Source organism: Lissotriton vulgaris, chromosome 3_1 (genome assembly GCF_964263255.1).
Source record: "Lissotriton vulgaris chromosome 3_1, aLisVul1.2, whole genome shotgun sequence".
NCBI lineage: Eukaryota > Metazoa > Chordata > Amphibia > Caudata > Salamandridae > Lissotriton > Lissotriton vulgaris.
In genome coordinates, this window is record NC_141689.1 from 1479534581 (window position 1) to 1479558198 (window position 23618).

At 42.4% G+C, this 23618-nt stretch overlaps 1 protein-coding gene across 1 annotated transcript in view; it reads left to right on the forward strand.

The window, feature by feature from the left end:
* The window catches only part of LOC147728045 (melanopsin-B-like), an 845284-nt gene that overhangs the window by 23996 nt on the left and 797670 nt on the right, over positions 1 to 23618 (forward strand). Inside the window, exon 2 of the mRNA XM_086963227.1 lies at positions 6708 to 6911. Coding sequence (XP_086819353.1) covers positions 6708 to 6911 — 204 coding nt within the window. The remainder of the gene's footprint in view (positions 1 to 6707; positions 6912 to 23618) is intronic.

The window sequence follows — 23618 nt, forward strand, 5'->3', positions numbered from 1 at the left end:
GGCCATCTTCTCAGGGTTCAGGCCCAGGCTTCAGGCCTTTGCATATAACAAGGGAGAGGACCTTTAACAGCCAGCATATACTGAGGGTAAAGTCAATAGGACAATTAGAACGTATTATAGAATGTTCTTTAAAGAAGGAGAAACAGAAATACAGACAATAGATTGTTGGTGTAAATGATCTATATCAGCCATTGCTGGTTTTCTGTCACATGCTTGACTTCAAAAGTGCTCCCATCATTGCAATATTCTGATTAAAACAAAATTAAAAAATATATGTGTGCGTTCTATTCTTGGAGCATACAAAAAAATGGTGGATGTTATGCTTGAATTAATCTCAGCCACTAGCCTGGCATTTCCTACTGGACTGTTCCTATTAGAGAAAAGTCAAGTCTGATTTGCCTATGACTGGGCCCAAACTGAGGTTGCAAGGTGAGCAGAATAACAATGGATAGGTATGTGACCTTGAGTAACTACTAGTGACGGATATAAATTAAAGCATTCCACCCATCATTGTTTTAGGTCGAGCGTCAGCATGGATGCGCTGTCTGCAAACAACTTTATTCCCACCGGCTACTTACCATTGGTTCCCTCCTCCGTCGCTTTTCTTTCCTGCCTCCTAAGTCGTTCACACAGTGATACATCACTTCTGGTCAAAGATAACGAGAACCGGCCAGTGTGGAACTGAGAATTCTGGACCCGTGTTATAAACTTCGTCGTAGCATGACGATTTTGGTATCGGCAGACCGCAAATGATTAGAATACTATGCACAAGCATTTTCGTCATATTCGGGTGACAAAATCACCCTGAAATGAGAGTTTCCGTTCTGAACCCTCGGGTTCCATTTTATGAACGGCAGCCATTTTGTGATTGCCCTCACATAAGCAAATGACTAAGGCCAGAAACAAGTCTAAAGGACACGTATACCTTTGCTGACTCCTCTGTGACCTGGGCAAGCTGACTCCATTGCCTGAGACCAAACCTGTTCGGCCAGTTCCTTTCCCAGTGACCGAATGAGATTAGCATCAAGGTGCAACATGTCGTAAACCTTTCATCGCACACAAACCATGTCTAATCTTACACACACCTGTCCCTGTTTTCTTCTTTATGACCTGCTTTACGAGGAGGAGGTGCCCGTTTTTATTGGGGGTTTGTCGATATCTGATGAAAATACTGGGCCTTGCCGGTTAATTGATTATGGGCTGGACAAACTGAAATATGGGCTTGACATCATGACTCTGCTTTTCCTTTGTAGTGAAAATATGTGAATGGTCAACTGTAAAATAAGGAATGTTTGCCTGAAGCGTAATATTCTGTATAAAAGAAGAAGGCTGGCTTTGTAAGATTGAGCAGTCTCCTGAGAATATACACCGTGTTGTACTTCTAGGATACTTGCTACTGGCTGCAGCCAATAAATTTGATCTTTTACTTCACCAAGAAGACTCTGTGTTTCTGTAGTCTGAAACAGGAAGAACTCGAAGTCTTCGGGTGTGTTCCCTGGCACCGCTGGGTTCTAAAACCCAGTACTTCAGTTGGCGCTTCCAACGTGGGGCGATTTCAGTGGTACCGGTCCAAGCCAGAGGTTCGTGAGGAGCTTCGTGTGAAAATTCTGGAGGAAGGCCGCCACTTCATCGACCCCTGTATGTCGACATGGTCCGAAAGTCTTTGCTGCGAGGTTCCCCGCTTCCCGACGGCTACGAAGGACTGCTGCCCTGACTATCGCCCTGTTTTGGACCCTTGATGATTGGTAGAGCGAAACGATAGACGAGTCTTCTGGTGACGTCATTGATCATCGATACCTCAGTTAAGTATAAGTGGAGCGTCTCCCAGTCCTTAGTTTGGTTCTTAGTTTTTTGGTATCCCCTTGGTATCGCTTTATTTGGAACTTGCAAGTCCCAAAGCCGAGGGATTCGTGTATTCACGAGACTATCGTATTCGATAATCCTTTGAAGTTTGAAGCTAGACTAGAGAGCGAAGATGCCTGGTCTTAGCAGACTTGGAAATTTGTTTTGTCTTGGTTGTAATAGGGATTCCCGATTGGAGGACTCGTGTCCGGTTCCTCCGATTGGAACTCCAAACTACTAACTCTATGTGAAGCATGGCGTAGGCCCTATCACGTATAATGCAGTATGGATCCGATACGATCGCCGTATGACTCTTCAGAATAGGGTCGCATTAGACGTCATACTTGCAGACCGAGGTGGGGTATGTAAAGTGATCCAATCAAGTTGTTGTATTTTCATCCCAGACAACGCTCCAACAGTTTACCAGGCCATTTCCAAACTGCATAAGATCTCCGAATCTATTCACGTGGATAAAGGAGATTGGTCATTGATGGGGTGGTTCTGGGAACTGATATTTGCCTGGGGATGGAAGATTCTGATAGGCATTGGGATGATCTTAGCCAATTTTTTCCTGTTCTATCTGTGTGTACAGTGTGCTCCTGCAATATATGGCCTCGGTGCTACATTGTGTGTAAGGAAACCTGTATCCAGAAACGAGCTAAGTAATAGGATGATGCTACAGCAACATCTCAGTGACTTTATGAATACAGACCTGGACTCAGATTAGCGTGAGTATAGGTTATTGCCTATGTAAGGGCAAAAGGAGGGTCTATGGTACTGAGAATTCTGGACCCGTGTTAAAAACTTCGCCGTAGCATGACGATTTTGGTATCGGCAGACCGCAAATGATTAGAATACTATGCACAAGCATTTTCATCATATTCGGGTGACGAAATCACCCTGAAATGAGAGTTTCCGTTGTGAACCCTCTGGTTCCATTTTGTGAACGGCAGCCATTTTGTGATTGCCCTCACATAAGCAAATGACTAAGGCCAGAAACGAGTCTGAAGGACACGTATATCTTTGCTGACTCCTCTGTGACCTGGGTAAGCTGACTCCATTGCCCGAGGCCAAACCTGTTCGGCCAGTTCCTTTCCCAGTGGCCGAATGAGATTAGCATCAAGGTGCAACATGTCGTAAACCTTTCATCGCACACAAACCATGTCTAATCTTACACACACCTGTCCCTGTTTTCTTCTTTATGACCTGCTTTACGAGGAGGAGGTGCCCGTTTTTATTGGGGGTTCGTCGATATCTGATGAAAATACTGGGCCTTGCTGGTTAATTGATTATGGGCTGGACAAACTGAAATATGGGCTTGTCATCATGACTCTGCTTTTCCTTTGTAGTGAAAATATGTGAATGGTCAACTGTAAAATAAGGAATGTTTGCCTGAAGCGTAATATTCTGTATAAAAGAAGAAGGCTGGCTTTGTAAGATTGAGCAGTCTCCTGAGAATATACACCGTGTTGTACTTCTAGGATACCTGTTACTGGCTGCAGCCAATAAATTCGATCTTTGACTTCACCAAGAAGACTCTGTGTTTCTGTAGTCTGAAACAGGAAGAACTCGAAGTCTTTGGGTGTGTTCCCTGGCACCGCTGGGTTCTAAAACCCAGTACTTCACCAGGCACGGACTCCTTACACTTAGTTTCTTCATCTCTTGTTTTACAGAACTTTTTATTTAATGTTGCTTTAGGCCCGTTGCTGCTTCTGCCCTCCGACCACCCTCTTACAGAAAGGCATTATTTCACAGCGTCTGCAATGTAAACGCCACGCTGCTGGACACCAGATTGATTTAATTTGCTGGTCTCTCTACTTTTCATTTGATTTTTTTTTCTTACATTGTTGCCTTCTGCCCGTCACAGTTTGTTCTCATTTGCCCGTTGCCCTTCTGGCCATCCTGTTTGATTTAATGGCACCACCCCTCCTTGCACTCTCTAACAATTTTGGAATGGCTGTAATGGTGCACGTGCTCGCTTCCCGCAGGCAGAGCTATGGCTGTGCCTCTGCCGGTCCTCTGCTGCAGTCTGCAGCTCTCTCGCCAGGGAAGGGTCCACCACATCACCACCTGCTCTTCATTGTAGACACCAGCTGCTTCGGTGATGGGGATTCATCCTTTTCCCTTTAAGCGGCTACACCCTATGGGTGGCAACAACAGCCTGGCACCGGTGCTGATGTGTTCCCGTTTTCGCCACATTGGGTGAGTGCATTTAATAATGCTCATGTTGCTTTCACCTTCCACTTGCAGCACCAATAGCTCTAACTCTCGCAAATGTGAGTATTTGAATTGCAAATGCTTGTTGTATTCTTCTCTACAACACCCTAAATGTGACTGGTATGTCCAGACATGGGTTGTGTGCATAATGTGCTGTTGGAGCCAAGCTATACCCGACTGATAAGTCCTAATATGGGCGGAACAGGTATTGGGTTTCTTGTATTCTGCTTCAGGGAAGACCTGGCCAGGCAGTTCTGGCTGGACTGTTACTATTGAGCAAGGTAGAGACTGATTTGCATGTGGCTGGGTCCAAACTGAGGTGGTATTGTGTGCAAAATAATTATGGGATGCGACCTTGAGTCATTACCAGTCGGTTTTGTGTCCTTTTGTAGTCTATTCTTGTATTTTTATCTGGGACCACATCAGTAGTTGAAAAATCTCTCCATGAGGCCCAGTTAGTTGAGGCGGGATTCTCTTGTTTTAAGAGCTTGAAATTATTTCTCATTAAATATGCTCTATTTTTCTTCTGTATGGTTTTGATTAATGTTTAAATGTCTCAAATTAGATTCAGTTTTTTCTATGACCAAGACTGTGCTCAAGTAGCTTACTCTTGAGAAACTCTGCCTTAATTCTTCATTCAACATCATACAATTCAAATATTCTGATTGTAACAGATTTACAGGATTTTTATGCCATTTTATTAGGGTTACCTAATTTTTGCAACGTGTCATATTCACCATGTATTTTGTTTTGATTGTTAACTAAGGCTTTTATTTACAGTATAGTGGGCATTCTGCTATCCTTCACGGTGGTGGAGATCTTTACCTCCACCATCCTGGCTGAACCACCATCTGTCAAATTTATAGATCTCAGATGCAACTGCAGAGAAGCTGCCACCATAGTGGCTCTTCTGAATGCATTGAAAGTTTGGTGAGCAGCCACCATGTTTCAGCCAGCCGCTCAGCAATCGTACGTCCTCAATAAACACATCACCAAGTTTGTTATTGAAAAATCGAAAAAAACAAATGACTCGGACAACCTGGGAGTTTTCTCTGCCTGTGTGGGGGTTATTTTTATTTTTTGAGGTTGGGACCACCAGAACAGAAAAACAGGTGCATCAAACCATCCACACTCAATAGGAATGATGAATTGATGTACCTACACTGGAATCTGCAACTTCTTTGAGTTAGTGGTGTAGAGTTTCTACCAGCGTAGCCAGCGATGCTGAAAACATGACGGTCCACCCAACTCTCAAGAGAATGGGAGGACCGTCATTTTGTGGAACAGGATACTTCGGCTCATTTTTGACAAAGTACCCTGTCTGCCAAACTCTAAGTCAGGCCCCTAGTTATTATTTCAGAATAAACTCTTATTGTATTTAATTGTATGTATTTTCCCAGTGTAACACTGACGAAGTCTTCAAGTATAGTGATCAAAGAGGCAAGTCTCCACATTATAAAAGACAATTATGAATAACGTTGGTACACCCAGTACCCACGCCTGTCATATTCTAAATAGTGGGGCTTAAATAATGATAAGCGGTACTGTTACCAATTCACAAAAGCGGAGGGAAGAAGTTAGACATTTCCTGCCATTGGATTCCTCCCACATTTGGAGCTAATACTGTAAGGGACTACAATGAGTCCTTTTTGATATCTACAAAAACTGCAGCTGTGGTTTGCCTCGGATCTTCAGAGGCCTAAATTTACTTAATGGAGCACCCCACCAGTTAAAAAACCACTCTCAGGTGACTATGACAAGAATGCGCATTTGCACACCGAAAAGTATGTGTTTCCATGGAGGGAAAATATGTTTTCCTATGGGGAAGCTCTTTGTCCAACACAGCAAAAAAATAAATGGATGCTACCTTCTTATTTACACTGCACTTGACAGAAGTAAACTAGTAAGAGCTTCTGGGGGGAAACGAATTGATCGAGAAATGTGAAGAATTAAATACCTGAGAGATGTTGGTTCTTCACCTATTTTGCACCTATTTTGCCGTTTAGATCAGACAAGAATTCTCACAGACCCCATACAATTTCAAACATGACCCCAATCCCAAAATCATCCTGCCTGTAAGTCTACATGTTACACATAAAAGAAATACTAATGTGATATCGAGGACTATTGTAAAATGTATATAGAGAAATTGCCAGTGGGCATGGACGTAATTTAGGGGTCTCCAGGGGTCGCGGCTGCAACTCTAGCTTGCCCCTTGTAACCCGAGGCACCGCATTTGCGACCCCTGGACTCTTAAAATTAGTGCCAGAAACACAGGGAGCACCTCGTCCTTATGGACATCGGTTGAGACTCCAATCTTCTTGTTTTTTGTCATGTTTTTATTACACTAATAGTGAATAACAGTATATTTATACAGTTAGCTTAATTTAAAAAATTGAGTACAGTTAGCTAGCATATGACCCTCCCTGGTAGCTGAGGTAAGTAGAAAATGCTTTTCAATTAATGTTGTGTGCATGTGTGCATGTGAGAGTGTGTTTATGTGAGAGAGTATGTATGTGTATGTGTAAGCATCTGTGTATGAGTCAATGTAAAGGTCAAATGGCGTGTGTTGTCACTTCCGCTGTCCTTTCGGTGAATTGACGTTCATGGGCGACGCCTGACTAACTGTGATGTCTCTCTCGCTCTAGGTTGTGACCTGTACGCCTTTTGCGGGGCACTCTTTGGAATAACTTCTATGATGACACTCTTAGCTATTTCGATTGATCGATTCCTCGTGATCACGAGGCCCCTGCAGTCGATCCGGTGGTCTTCCAAAAAGCGCACATCTCAGATCATCGTTCTTGTCTGGCTCTATTCCTTGCTGTGGAGCTTAGCACCGCTGTTCGGGTGGAGTAAGTGATTCTGTTTTTCTCATTTTCTTTTCCTCGTGTTCATGACGTCACGTACATCTGTATACGTCTTATTACTTTGCTGTCATTCATTTCTAACAGACGTGAACATTTGCAAATTTGTGTGTACATGCTTTCTTCATTCCATGCCTAATCTGCCTAATGTCCATGCACAAAAATGTGAGAATTGAAGGACAAGCAACTTTCTCTTTAATAGTATTGTTGCACCTGTATTAACACTCCAACATATACATCTCAGAGGGTGAACTTTACACAAAGCCTATTATTTTCTAATTGAAGGGTCTGCGTGCACTGTCGTGTTCTGCAAACAAAGTTGTGAATGCAAAAATCGCAATTTCAGATATTATCTAATTATTATTGCTAGTGATGTGTCAAAAACTAAAACGCATTTTTATTGGCGGTAGCAAATCACAAGACATCCAGACGTAAAACATGTGCTAGGTCCAAGAAGAAGAGGTGATTTGTCCAGAATCACAGGATGTTGAACAGAGGCCTGGAAACGACCCTGGCGCCCTAGTGCTAAAGTGTCCGGGTAAAGTCGCTAGCCCACATCTATTCGCATCTGTTTAAGGAATATTTTTCCTTACACATTTTAAATGCATCCTCTTTGGAGAAGGTTTCCCGTATTGGATGTAAGCTCACTGCTACGTTTCCGTTGTTTTAATTTTTTGACCCTCCTTTATATAGAGGAAGGAGGAGAACACTTTGATGCCAGCCAAGGCTTCGGAGCCTTGGGGGCACATCTTTGGAATCAGAACTCACTGCAGCAGAGACTAGCAGCAGGGTTCAGGCAGATCCATGTAGTGCTGGTTAGGTGGGTAGTTGCAGGGCCTTTGGGACTTGTTGTGTCCCTCTAGCTCAAACAGGATGTCAGCCAACTGCCCCTTGGAGTCAATTATGGGGATCTTGCGCTCATTGCACGCATTTCCAGTCTTCCTCAGATAGCAGGGCAATAGTTCTTCTGAATCTTCCACAGCTCCAGGAGTGTTCTGCTGAGAGGTTCCAATGGTGCAACTTTTATCTCCAGTGCTAGACTTTGTGTGGGGGAGAATCCCTGACCTACCCCCAAAGTAGTTCTGGCCTGTGCTGCCCTCTACCCTAAGTTTGGCTTTAACCTAGCTAGGGGTACAACTGCAAGGGCAAGCCTGGTATCAGGTTCCTTTGTGTGCACTGCAGGCAGGGTCCTTTAAAGGGTAATCAGGGTAGGCACAGTTCTTTCCCAGCCATGCTGTCAAGAGGCTTGATTCCCCCTACACCCAGGCCACTTTTGTCACAGTGTCTGTAAAGAATACACAACACACAATAACACCATTCACAGTCATGTGATCTGGGACATTGACAGAGAGCACATTTGGTTTAGGCAGGAAAATGCCAACCTAACATAAGTGGCATTTACAGAATAGTAACTTTAAATCTGTCTTTACAAAAAAGAGGATTTTAGATTACAATTCAAATGAGGGTTGGAAGCATTTCTCTATCTGTTCCCAAGGTAAAGCTATAACATATTAGGTGCGATAAGGAAGCCCAGTGTTAGTCTATGGAAGAAAGAGCCTTGCTACAGTGAAGAACGACTTTAGGTGTTTTTCATTGTCAGGACATGTAAAACGTAAATCCAAATGTCTTGCCTTTCGAATACCATTCTTGCTGTCCTGTGTGCCTTTAGCATCTTCCTTCGGAGGTGACTTATAAATATTAGAAAGGAAAGAAAAAGTTAGGCCTGGAAAATGTGTAAAACTGCACTAAATGCTGCAGTGGTCAGGCTAAATGATGTTCTGCAAGCTACTTTAGTGGGTGGCATAATGAGTACTGCAGCCCACTTATAGCATTTAATTTACAGGACCTGGGTAAATGTTTGCACCATATACTAGGGTCATACCAGAATGTTCTATTTGCCAATTTAGTGTATACCAATTTTGCCATGTTTAAAGGAGTGAGCACACATACTTTACCCCTGGTTAGCAGTTGTAAACTGCACAAAGTCCTAAAGGAAACAAAAAGGAGTTCAGCAAAAATAGGGGAGTGAAGGCAAAATGTCTGAAGGAATACCATGCCCAGGATGTGTGGTCTAACAAACAGGATAAGCAGCAAGGTAATGTCTGACTTCTTTAATAATCCTTGGCTTCACTCATACTTGTTCTCCCATCTACTCCCTTCAAAAGTGGTTCACTTCATAGGTCCCTCTTTAGAGTTAAGTAGATGCAATACTGTTATCTATTAACAACTTGGCAGATATCCTGCCTACTGTATTACAATTGTATTATATTCTAGGACACTTGTAGTATGGCAAAGGAAGTATCCTATCCGAGAAACTCTAAATACACCCTGAAGACATTTCCCTTGTTGTTGGCAGGGCAGGGGATTTGAGTCTGTGACACACCGTCTAGTAGCCACAGGTGGAGTGTAGGTTGTGGCGTAGGGGTGCATGATGGGTAGGGTGACCAGATTCTCAAAACAAAAACGGGGACAGGTCATAAACATAGAAGTAGGACTACGGTTTGCAGTAACCATCGACATGAAAGTAGGACTATTTGACAGCTGTCATAGACATAGAAAAGGGACTACAATTACCGCTCCCTCCACAGACCGAGTGGGCACTGGCTATGCAGAACCTGTAGGTTGCGAAGGAAACTCACACTGTCACAGGCTGTTTGAGCAGGACCCTTGGTGTACATATATCTGTGAAGGAAACTTACAGTGCCACTATCTGTGCTGAACCTGTACTGTATAAGAGAAACTCGCACTGCCACTGCACATGCTGCCAGGCAAGTGTGCGTGTGTGTGATGCTTGCATTGGTGCTGCGTGCATTATACCTGCTCTCTACAAGACAGGTGCTTGCCCCATCACTGCCCGTGCTTTCGCTGGTGTGTATATGTGGTGTGTTGCAGCCTGAGTGGAATAAATTTAGCGGTGGGGGTAGCAGTTCACACGAATGCCCCTCAGGTGAAAGGGTTTAGTAGATATGTCACCTGTAGGATTAGGAAGACCTGTGCTGTTATCCTGGCTGTCCTCACTGGACCGGATTGTGGGATCCTATGCATGACTTGCTCTTATGTACTTTTCAAAAAAAGGGCAGGATGTAAGCAGGCACAACGTTTGAACATAAGCATGATGGAAATTATACAAGATGCAATCTAATTCCTCGCCGCATACTTTGGAAGCAGAAGACTGGCGCTGACAAATGTTACTTAATTTCCTTTTCTGTGCCTCAGTTCCCAATGTGGGCTACTCAAGAACATTTATTAATTCATTCAAGAGGTTTACACTGTATGTCACATAGGGAATTCATGGGTGTTCCGTATACAGGATACGTAAAAAAGAAAGCCAGTTTGTATTGGTGTCACAGAATGTGCACTCATCAACTTGCATGGTGTTCTCCCTACAGGTGTATGCCTTGGCTAAAGAGTGTCCCCACCGGTGAATCCATCATGCATTATATTAATGTGCAGATAAATTCCTCAGGTGGTAACCATGTTTAGGTTGAATTTGTAAAGTACGATTTGGGTAAATGTCCAAAGGAAGATGCACAAAACTTTATAAGGAGCATCAGTTTGCAACACCTTTTATTAAAGCGCTTCAAATCATCACATTATTCAGGTCGACCAGATGAAAGTCATTTGTGGGGCTGCAGAATACCTCCCCGAACATTCCTGACAAAATGGGCAATTAAGCTGAGCAAGTATACGTTATCAAAGGAGAATATTAGTGTTCTCAGTAGCGACCTGTTGTTTAAAAGACTATATTCCAAAAAATGAAATACCCACTCGTTCCAGTAAATTATAGCTTACTTTTTTCCTCCTAAAAACGGACAATGGCTGAGCAGTGTATTTACAGGTTTGACTAGACCTTTGTCGATTTCCCCCACTATTCCCTCCCCCCCCCCCCCGTCTTTCCCTGATCAGACTTAACGTCAGCTTCTCCCTTTCATTGTCAGAGACTTTTGAGATCCCATAACTGCAGAGACTTGTGTTTGCACCAGGTACCGGACCAGTATTAGTAGGCGGTCACAGCAGTTAAAAGGCCCCTGTGGTGCCGCAAGCAGGGCGCGAGGATTTGTTCTAATGTGCACATGAGGCCTGATTAACATACTTGCAACACGCCTGTGGGGGCACCTCTTGGAAGTCAGCAAAAGTATGTAGGTGGCGCTGCGTGGACAAAGAAGGGAAATCCAGAGTGAAAATATCTCTCTTCAAAGGATTTCCCTTCCTGCTACAGCGCTCACCTCAGTGAAGTCACACGCAGTGCAAACAGAGCATGCGGCCAATCGGACTAATGAAAAACCGGGACATTTGTGTGTATAACCCGGACACTGTTCGAAAACGGGGACATTTGACTCATTTGGAGAAAATTGTCGGGACACGGGGACACTTCTCCAAAAACGGGGACCGTCCGGGGAAAACCGGGACGTCTGGTCACCCTAATGATGGGCTCTGTTTGCATGTCTTGTTTCACTAGTTTAAACTTACCTCCAAGGTGATGTGCTTGTGTGGGATGGTGAAAGCAAATACAATTATCTCCTAAAACAGTGCTAGAGTACGGTTGTATGATAGAGGCATGCATGGCTAAGCCATGCATGCCTCTACCATGAAGCCTGAACCATGAACGCATCTTAACCACACATTCCTTTACCATGCCTGCCTTTACCACACTCTCAAGCCCTTAGAGTTTTTGTGCTTTAATGTTATATCTATAGCCAATTCCAATTCCAATTCCAAAAATTCTTTATTTCGGCCACATAGGCCATAAAAGATACAATAAAATACAGTACATATATTACACAGTATTTACATATAAAAAAAATCTACTGGATCTGCATGGGGTAGGGAATACATGGTACCAGTTCAGGGGGACATTTTCTTCCTTATTATCCATGCTGCCATTAGGAATTTTGAAACAGCAAAGACAATATGGCCCAGGGTGTTAGTTTTCATAACCCTGTATGCCTGTAAGTACTCCCTAAAACCCAGGTTTCGGCACAGCGGTGCTATCCAACGCTTCCTGGGACTCTGGTAGGCGTGGCACACAAACATTATATGTAAATCATCTTCATCCTGAGTTTTGCAACAAGGGCATAGTTTGTCACCCCCTGTGGACCATTTATGGGTAAATACTTTGGTGGGGAGTGTACCAAACCTCCATTGCAGGAACAGTTTCCTCGCCAAAAGAGGAAAGATAAAATCCATAAAAGGTTCGAAAAGATAAGAATTTTTGGATTCCATAAAACGTCCCGTCAAGGTGCCGCTGTTATGAGCATTATCCATGTCAGCCAAATTTTTGTTTTTGTAGAGCTGGGTGAGAGTTTTGCGCGTAATCCTTTGGCAGCCCTGAGCTGGATCATCCCATAGGTCTGGCAAGTTCAAACTGTGCAATTCCGTCTTGATAAAAGCCAGCCAGGGAATTTTGTTGCTACCATTCAGCCTCAGTACATGGACAAGTTCCTGTCTGTAATGGTACAGTTCCTCGGTAGTCCATATCCGGTGCCAAAACTTCACGGGTTTCGACAAGAGATCTTCAGCAATGGAGTGTAAACCCAAATCTAGTCTTAGGGGGAGGAGTGGCGTACCTTGCGGGAGAGCAAGTAGGCGTCTCAAAAAACTATTTTCCACCGCTGCCAGTGCCTTCCCTGCTTTGTGCCCCCACAACTCGCTGCCATACATGGCTGCTGCCTTCGCTTGGGATCTATATGTTTCCAGGGCCGGGCTTACAGGCTTAAAGGTGGACTTGTTTGCCACCTTCAGGAGTGCGCCCGATAGCTGGGATAGTTTCAACCTTGATCTCGCTATCTGGCAGTCCCAAGCTAAGTTTTCTTGTAGTGTTACCCCCAGATATATAAAGGTCGAGACCCTCTCTAGACTAACTTCCCCGAGTTTTGGATTGGGTCTGGTTTTGGTAGGGGGATTGAAGATCATGAACTTCGTTTTTTCTGTGTTCACCTCCAGCCCATGTTGACGACAGAAGAGGCCAAAACCATTCACAATCCTCTGTATTCCCATGGGGGATTTGGAAAGCAGGAGGGTATCGTCAGCAAACATAATTGCCGGGACCCTCCTGCCTGCCAAAAGCGGGGCATCATTGTCCTTAACAGTGTCAAGATGTTGAATGACACTGTTAATGAAAAGACAGAACAGGGTCGGCGCCAAGACACAGCCCTGTCTGACTCCTCGACGGACCGGAAATTTGCCCGAGAGCTTACCATCCCTCCCACACCTCACTTGTGCATAGTTGTTCTCGTGCAACCTGATGATAATACTGAGGAGGTGAGGGGGTACTCCTAGCTTCTGCAGAACCTCCCATAGTTTCCCTCTAGGGACTAGGTCAAAGGCTGACCTCAGATCCACGAAGACCATGTACAGTCTTCCTCCCTCTAGTGTTACGGTCTTCCAATATAGAAGGAGAAGGCGAAAGATCTGGTCCATGGTCGACGTGTTCTTTCTGAAGCCAGCCTGAAGGGGGCTCATGATGTCATTGTCCTCCACCCAGTCCAGGAGGTGATTAAGGATAAGGCGTGCAAAAAGCTTTTGGGGTACATCTATCAGGCTAATGGGCCTATAGTTCGCGGGGAGCAGGGTAGATCCCTTCTTGTGGATCGGAACAATCTCTGCCCCCAGCCACATCTATAGCCATTAATGATATATTTACAAAGTATTTAACATTTTGAAAATTACCATCAACAGTGAGCACAAAGGGGGAAATCGAGTACAACAATCTTCTTCAAATCATACACTTAGACTCCTCAAACCATTGCATTACAATTCTTTAACATCAACAGCAAACAGTGTTCTTTGCTTCTCCATCGTCTATATATGGAGTTTATATGGTGGATTCTTTAGAATGCTGCACCTAATAAAGCGGGTTATGCTTAATCTGGAGATTTTTGAAGTTTTGCTGCCCTATAATGAAAAGATGTTTTGATTACTAGATGGGGCAATGCCACCAAGGATGCAATGTTCCAGTCCTGGGATTTTATTCTACAAATTACTGTTTTCAAGTGTCTTCATTCAAATAAAGTAACTGAAGTGTACGATGACTGCATTACCTAGAGTGCAGGATGCTTTTTTGTTGAATACATTTCATTGATTTTCCATTTGATCTAAAGAAATAAACAAGAAAGGAAAGCAATAAAAAAAATACCTAAAATGACCGTATACACTCACCTAAGAGTGCACATAAAGTAGATGTGATACAGCAGCGTGTAATACATTCTAAATACGTTGGCGGTCTCTAGCTATAAAGGTACACTTTGCTACACAAAATACTACAAAATTGCCTGTCGTTAAAGTACTCCCTTTTGGAGAGCTATATACGACCAATCCCAGCATAAAAAGGGAAGAGCAAAACACCACAAGTACGACCACAATGTGTCCATGTCAGAACTGACCTAAAAACCAGAAGAAGAGGAGGGTGGAAGGAAAGGAAGAGGGGGGATGGGGAAGTCCAGGGCAATGAGGTAGCACATTTAGCTTAGCATTGTTCTATATTCTAAGTGAACTTCTATGACCGTCGCATACGTCTAGTTCTCTTCGGTCATGGACAACTAGCATCTAACATAATCAGGCATACCTTAACAAGGAGTGCAACAGTCAAAATGTAAAAGATACAGTAGGAGTTATCCCAAATGGTGGGTAGTAATGCTAAGGGAGGTTAGGACTTCTGCAGATGCACTTCAACACTTTCACACAGTCATTAGGAGCCAAGGCAGAGGTGAAACCTGGAGTAAATTGTATTGTCTGAACTCATGATTGAACAGAGTAGACCCACCATTGTTTACAGGGAATCAGAGACATTGACTTCCATTCTGAAAGTATAACTTTAACTCCCAGTGATAATAATATCGCGAGTAGGAGTCTGTCAGCGGTTGGTACTATGAGGGAGAGCGGTTGAGCAAACACGACTTAGGACTGGAGTACAGCACCCATGGTGACATGGAGTATGTGGTAACCACCATTTGACACTGAGTATTGAGATTGTTATGCATGTTGCCATAATTATACTTTTGACACTCTTTGACTAATTTCCTGGCAACCTTAAGTTAATACAGCACATGACCTTTTGACCACCAACAGTTTGCACCTTATATTTTTTTGTCCCATCTATGCAATCTTTCTAGTCTACCACATATGGGGATAATACAGCAAAATAGAAACTACACGGCTAAAGTAGACTCAAGTGACAATCGTGATTTTGATTATTAGTTATACTTCTACTCAAAATTAATTAGATACTGAGACTATTGTGCTATCTGTGTTGCTGAAACAAAATGTGTTGCTGGCCAGAATGTGTTATAGACATTTTCTGAGAAGGACCTGTTATGAGATGGTGTCAAATCAAGGACATTTTAGGCATGTTTGGTGTTTTTACATTTTTTTTCACCAGCGCAAACTGAAATGGCAAGTTTTGACTTCTAGCTTATGGTTTACATGCTGCACTGGCATTCAACGAGATAAGTATTAAAGTGACCCTTCAAACTAATATTAGGCACTTACATAGGCTCGCCCGCCTCTCAGTATTTTCTATATTACAAAGGATATTTTGCAGAGTTGAAAGACACCCATCCATGAAACGTACAAGTGTTCAAATGACAAAGATTTACCAAAAACAACCATCTCCTCCAAGGCCAGATAATTTAACATAACGAAGAAGACCTTGATTATCAGCTGTACCACTAAATGTCTCGGATGCACTTATAATCTGAAGTACTCCTTAGAATATGCAATCACACAGATATAGTTGGCAAAAACACCACAGATATTGCCCTTTCTCGAATTGTCTGAAAAAAAATTGTTGTCACCAAAATTATGGAAAAGACAAACATGTAATCCTTCAATTGCAGGAATTAATGACCAAGACAACACACTTGGGTGTAGATAGTTTGTGAATAAACATCTTTGTGCCGGATTTTTCGAAGAATAGCTTTAAGGTACAATTCTATCTCAAGAAACATACTTGTGACTTACGTTGGATTGTCCTGGGGTGATTTTGAAAGTAACTTTCAAATAGTGCGGGTTCTTTTTTGAATCAAAGCACAGTTGTGCACAGACAATGCACATCTCTCACGCGCTCCTTTCATCAACATCTGAGGCTTTTTTTCCAGGAATCAGGATACCTGCTAAGGCAGATAGTCTTATATTGGTTGAACATATATATTAAGTACCGATCATCTCAAAGTCTTGTCGCCCTTCTGGAAGGGTGATAGGTGAAAATGAAAATCACTTCACATGCCCAGTGTTAGTCAAGGTGTCTTCAGAAAGGACTATTACAGGATTTTATTATCTATTTTCCTAGTCATTCATCCCATTAAAGGTGCGAAGGTGACAGATACCAGTTTGATAACATAATGCTTTTTCACGAAACTATGCCAAAGTGCTGCAAATTACTTTACACAGCCCTAGTTCTTCAAGACATAATTCCTGTCAAGAAGGGGTTGGACCATCTGACTGCATCAAGAACCAAGTAAAAGTAAAATGATGATCACGTTTCCATGGAAATATTCACTGATAGTCTAGAAAGGGAGGTATGGCAGCAAGATGAGCTCCCATTTAAAAGCCAATTAATATTCTGTGTGACACCACGGCCCATTTTGTTTACTCTTGGACAGTTTTGTAGCCATGCCTCAGAGTTTATATTTCGCCAACATCTGTTCCCAAATCCCAAATCCTGTCTGCGATAGTCACATTGCCATTCAGCGTGATTATAGTAAGCACGATTTTTTAAATGTAAATCTTTTTTATTGAGATATTTTAAATTTAAAAGGAAAAAAGAAAATATTTATCTTAAAGAAATTGATGAGTAAAGAGAGAATTATACATTTAATGTCAAATAAAATGTACACATTTAGTACAGTTCAGTTAACTAGAAATAACACAAGATATGATATCAAGTATACAAATGAAGACAAATATGAATTTACAAAAAAGTATGTTTAAGATAAGAATGAAAACAAGTTAGAGATATTAATCCTAGAAAAGCATACAGTTCTGTAATAAAAGATTTTCAGGTATTGGAATGAAAAAAGAATTTTAGGAGGAACAGGAAATAGAAAGCAAAAAAGGAAAATAGAACGTAAACAAGAGAGAAAATGATTTTATAAGTTTGTGACAAAAATATGTATTCACCATAATTTATACTTTATTAATATAGCAATGTTAAACACACTTTAAATACAATTTAATATTATAGTTATATTAAGATGGTTAATAATTTTAATCATATTATGGATGAATTAAAGTATCACTTTGCATTCCAGGCTTTAGGGCCCTATTTAGAGTTAAGTAGGTGGTCCATTGGTCTGTCAGGGCAGCAGAGGGATTTACCTTGCTGCCTGGCAAAAGGCTGGTGAAGATCTCTTTGGGGCAGCACCATTAAATGCACTGAGTTTGTATAATGAGGTTGCTCAGCAAATGTTTTTGTTCTTCAAAACAGACTCCCAAAGCAGGTGGTTGCTTTTAAAAAACAAAAACAATACATGTCCCTAGCATGCTGGGAGTTTCTCCCAGAGTGGGGAGGAAAGGTCATTTATTTCATTTCCTGTTCAGAGCAGCCAGTGCTTCAGCAAAAGCTTTTTGTTTTTTGTAACAGAATCCCAGTGTGGAGGTGCTGGAGACAGAACTTGGGGTCAACGAAAGTACCACAATCTAAACAAGTAATATCTATCCCTCCCTACCTATGAATGAATGAATGAATGAACGAATGAATGAAAGGGGTTTTGTATAGCGCAACGTTCCCTCCAGGGAGCCTCTTGGCACTTTTAGGACATCAGCAGAAGGGTTGACAAGGGGGAGAGAGAGGGAGAGCAGCGAGAGGTTGGAGGAAAGGATCATATTAGCAATAGTATTTGATGATCTGGAGTACCAAAGATCCAAGTTTTTAGAAGCTTCCTGAAAGTGGGTTTGTTACGGGTGTGCCTTAGTTGAGTAGGCAGGGTGTTCCAGGCCTTTGTACCAAGTGCTGCCAAGGTTTTGCCTCCCCGGGTTTTCATTTTAAAGTTGGGGATGGTGAGTAGATTTTCTGATGTAGACCGCAAGGTTCGTTTGGTTTTGTAGGGCCTAATTTTGCCTCTCAGGTATTGTGGGCCAGTTTAGTTTATGACTTTATAAGTAATGGTTAGGACTTTGAACAGGATCCTTTTATGAATAGGCAGCCAGTGGAGAATCTTTAGTGCTTCGGCTGAGGGAGAACGCTTTGGGAGCCCAAGTACCAGCCTTGCGGCGGAGTTCTGGACTACTTGCAGTCTTTTTACCACTGTCTTTTTTGTTCCTGCATACAAGCTGTTGCTGTTGCAGTAGTCCAAGCGTGACAGGACCAAGGCCACTGCCACAGTCTTCCTAGGGTGCAGAGGAAGTAGGGTTTTTATAGTTTGAAAGCACATGCCTGCAATAGTAAGTGCCTGTTTATGAAAGGAAAGCGTGGGGTCGAAATTAATACCTAGGATTTTTGCGGTATCTACTGTGGTGGGCGGGGTGTCTGAATTAGAGGGCCACCATAGGGTGGGTTTGAAATCGTTGGATTTTCCGAACAACATGATTTCCGTTTTTGAGCTATTGCATCTGAGATGATTTGATTCTATCCACTTCATTACCGTGGTTAGGCAGAGGTGGAATTTTTCTTCTGCTGCGGTGGAGTTTTTTTCTAGGGTGAGGATCAATTACGTATCATCTGCATAAGCAATTGCTTCAATATTGAAGGAATCAATTAGCGAAAGCAGAGGGGACATGTACAGATTAAAGAGGGTCGGACTCAAGGAGGATCCCTGAGGGACCCCCGAGGAAAGCAGTTTTCCTTCAGATTTGTAGCTGCCGAGTGTGACATCTGGTTTCTCTTTTCCAAAAATGATGTTATCCAGGCAAGAGCTTTGCTGTTCATTCCGACGAGCTTCAATCTATCTAACAGGATGTGATGGGAGACAGTGTTGAAAGCCGCGGAGAGGTCCAACAGAATCGGCACTGCCTCCCTACCCTGGACCAGAGCGAACGCAAGGGTGTCTGTGGTATGGAGCAGTACTGACTCTGTTGAATGTCCCGATCTGAAATCAGATTGCTTAGGGCAGTGGTTCCCAAACTTTTGACTCCTGAGGACCCCCACTGAATCACTACTGGAAGCTGGGGACCCCCAAGCAGTTTGTACAATATACATTTCAAAAATTAAAACAGTAATTCGCAAAAAATGCACAAAACAGTACACACCAAGCAAATCCTCAAATTACTAAAGCGTTTATTATTTTATATTGAAAACATGCAAAAATCAAAACATTTCAACCGGACAGATGGTGCTGCATCTCGGCGACTAACTTTTAAAGTCTGGTTTTATTTCGGAAGGATGGATCCTCAGGTCTAATTCTACGTTTTCCAAACGATTTCTGTATTTATTTTTTAGATACATAAGATCTGAGAAAGCTTTTTCACATAAATATATGGTGGGGAAAGGAAGTAAAACCTTAACCTCAATACAGAGATCTAGGCCTAAATCCATTGTTTCTTTGCTCCCCATGCCATTCCAGTTTAGACCTGACCATATGCAAATCAGTCCTGACTGTGCACCCAATGGGAATCGTCCAGCTTGAACTGCCAAGCCAGGTCCACCCTGGACTGGAAACAAGCATCCTAGGACCGGTTTCGTGGTTTCGCCCCTCATAAACCAGGATGAAAGATTGACAACACATATAATTCACCCAAGGGCTTATGGAAAGTGGGCAAACGGACAACAGCGTGAAAACCCTACTGCTGATCCCAACTGCATCTATTTTTACCCGCCTGCCAAGTAACGGTAACTGACACTCTGAACATGTGCCTTTCCCACGCAGCAGCCATAGACCCAAAAGAAAACATAATTCAGCCATGATGCACCATGTTCTTGCTCATGCTCTTAGGTGAGAAGCCATGCCAGCAATGACGCACCTTCATCTTCTTGAGATCAGACACTGATTTTGTGTAGTGCAGCCTATTAAGTTATTTTAAGTGCATTTGTGTACCTGTAAATGAGCAACATACAAGCAATACAGATTAGTAAACCGGGTGACAGTTCTCCAGTCATAACATGAGGTACTTAATTCATTATGGCAGACAAAGCACTTGGCATTAGTGGCAGGCTTTTAGCTTCTGTCTATTCAAGGAGCAGCATTCATGTTTTTATTTCATGAGCTATGAATGACAATTATTCAGGAAAGGCAAATCTACCTCAGTGACTGAGTCACCCATAGCGTTCAAAATAAAAATACTCGTGCAGCCCATTGAAGTCATGGGTTCCATTTATTCAGGGATGGGGCGTGGCGGAGCAGGAGTCAGATTAACAAGACCCTTTTAAGTGTGTTTATTAAGACGCACTTCTAGAAAAAGCAACTTGGATTTTTATAGCGTTGTTCGCTTTCACTTTGATGAGGCTGATAACATAAAAATGAAACACTTTTTTAATGTGTGCGTTCGCTTGAAACTTATGCATATGTCATCAAGGCAGGGTTGTGTATCCTGCTGGGGAAAGTACTTTAATTTATGAAGGGATGACAATCACGCTGTAACTGCTTTGGGTAAATATGGTTTTCAGAATGAGGCATACACACAAAGATTGTATAATGTGCCATGAAGAAACCGTGTTAAAATTCAATAATTTGGACTATACTTCTCGAGTGCAGCTACACTTTCCATGAAACCAACCCTGACGGCAGAAATGAACCTCACATATAACAAGCAGATTGCTCATCACATGTTTAGAATCAAACATATAAAAAGGCTGCTGCTAATTCCCCTTGTGTAGCTGTAAAACACTCATGTGTTTATGTTTGATTTCCAGGGTGCCCTCCTGCCAGCCGAGGTGCCTAATGCTCTCTGCCTTGAAACAAGAGGCACAGCTGTACACTGCATTCAGTGCAGAAAGTGGCGAGGGGACTTTGCGCTGCAAAACGCCCTGGGGCTAGTGTAAACACAAGGGGAGACGCACTGCTGTGTGAGCGCGACTGAAAGGCAGGCAGGCAGAATCAAATAATAAATTAAGGCCAATCACCCTTCAGCTTGCACCTAAAGCTGAAGGGTGATTGGCCAAATGTTATTGTGGTCTTGCTGCGTCTGCGATGTCATTCACAGCTCGTGTGGCACATGTGCGTTTTGTTTTTCTATGACCATATGACGGAAGGCACTCGAGTCCTGCAGACCCCCTGGGAATGTGTCACGGACCCCTGGGGGTCCGCGGACCACAGTTTGGGAAACGCTGGCTTAGGGTGTATGATGTTTGAATTTTCCAGAAACTCATTCAGTTGTGCATTAACTATTTTCTCTGCAATTTCACTCAAACAGGGGAGGAGGGAGATGGGTCTCAAATTGTAAAGAGTGGTGGGATCCGAGAGTTTCTTTTTTTGAAGGGGTTTGACAGCGTTTTCCAGAGGTCAGGGATTTTTGCGAGTTCAAATGTGGTATTGATAATTTGGTTAATGACAGGGTTTACTATGTCCACTAATGAATGTAGAATTTTGGGCGGGCATGGGTCGAAAGGGGAGCCTGATTTACAAGACAGAACAACCTCAGGCATCTGAAAACAGCGCTGGGAGAGGTAAAATAAACCCTAAGGTGCAAGCCACGTCTCGGACGTGTCATTGCAAAAGGAATGTCAAAATGTCTGCAAACAAAAAAACTTCGGGGAAGAGGTTGCTGATGGATGCTTGTAGATAATCTCAACTTAAGAGCCAGGAACACTGGTGAAGAGCTGAACCCAGACAGAGGACACCTTTGAAGTCAGAACTCAAGCAGAGGCCCCTTCTCATCAACTGGGAGGAAAGCTGAAAACTTGGTCATGCTGTTTGTGTAGCTTTTGTAGTCTACAGGAACTTCAAATCCTGCAGTGTCTGCCACTCAGATGAGACACAGCTTTTGGGGTGCCAGCAGGGGGACTGGATTGACTGTACGGGTGACAGGATGGAAATACAATCGCAGTGCACAAGTGAGAGCCACAATTCTGGGTTGCATATCTCCTGTCACAGCAGCACACATGACATCCTGAGTGTCAATGCACAGAGCAAAGGTTGAATGGGGTCAATAATGCCAAAGACTAGAGGTGGATGGAAGAGGGACAAGCACCATTGAAAAGCCATGCAGTTTAGTATTGTGACTTAAATCTAGGTTACTTTATAAAGTATCAGAAAAGGAAATTTGAGCTTCAGGGATAATATTCATTAACGTTGTAAGCATTGCTTAATTTAAAGCAGTAGCTTCAAGTGGTGGGCAGCAACTCTAATTTTTGGGAACAAGGACTTACATTTCCTCATTAAACTTTGTCAAAGAGAACAAGGTGAAAAAGGTAGGCAAAGCACTCAAGAATGGGTGCAATAAAGAGAATTACTTTAGACCCCTGCACTTAATATTTATTTTACAATTAATTCCCGATATAGGGGGCTTGCATTACTTACCTGAGGTAAATCTCTATAGAGGTCACCTACTAGCCAAAAAGAATATCCTTGCCTCTAAGTAGAATAAACCCAGAGGAATAATAATGCTATTTTCGAAATACACAAACTTGTTACATGTCATTAAATCAGAATAAGAAAAAAATGTAAGTGGTTTAGCCTTAACTTATTTTCCTCCCATGATCTATCAAAAGTCCTTATTTCAAGGAAAAAGAACATTTCAGCAATGAGACCTTTTCTAATGCATAAATATAAATGTATCGGTCCTTATGGATAAAATAAAATAAAATAAAAGAAATATTTGATCTACATTATATTTATCATGGTAGAGAAGGCTGGACTCTATAAAAGTGATGTCTGTTCTTGTTGTTTATGTTATTTATGTTTCCTATTAAATTATCCAACTGAGGGCCATATTATCAAGCAAGGGCGATACATTATAGCCGCTTTTATCAGCAGGAAACTGCTGCTAAAGCAGCGATAATGGGCTTGATAATATGCCCATGTGAATTCCCATAGAAACCCAGGTTCTGGTGTTAACCTGGGCTTCTATGGGAATTCACAAGGGCATATTATCAAGCCCATTATCGCCACTTTAGTGGCAGTTTCCTGCTGATAAAAGTGACGATAATGTATCGCCCTTGCTTGATAATATGGCCCTATGTTCTTAATGCTTTTTGTCAATTATTTTGTGACAGGTCAAGCAACTCATATCTCAGACCATTCAAAACTTAAGTAAGCTCTGCTCCTACTTCTGAACCCATCTAAAATTATGCAGTAAGGCATTTCAGACTCAACTTGCTGTATATTTTTTTGATTTTGTTTGGTTATCCGTTTTTATTTGTGGAAAGCCAAATCCCTTCGACTAGCTTCTGATTCACAATTTTGATAACTACATTTATTATAGATGAAGCTTTGTGTATAATTTAATTGGTAGGGCCTCATTTTCTGTTTCAACCCTTCTGAACTTTAACTTTGTATAGTGATTAGTTTTAACAGTTTCATGCATTATAGATGTTGCCTCTTACAACAATTATGATGTGGAACAAGACATCTTTTCATGACTGCTAGATGCTACAGCCACATTCTACTTGATACTTGCTGGGATTTTCTACATTGTATGTGTGATGAGAGTGCACATCATCAATTACTTTACCTCATTAACCCCCATTCCTTCCTTAAATATTCAGCTATTTTCCTCAGTACACCAAGGCAATTTTGACACATTTTAGACTGAGAGGTTAGGGCCTGATACATTAGGGCCTCATAAATGTTAGGGGACAACCGCTGATAGGCATTGTTGCTGATA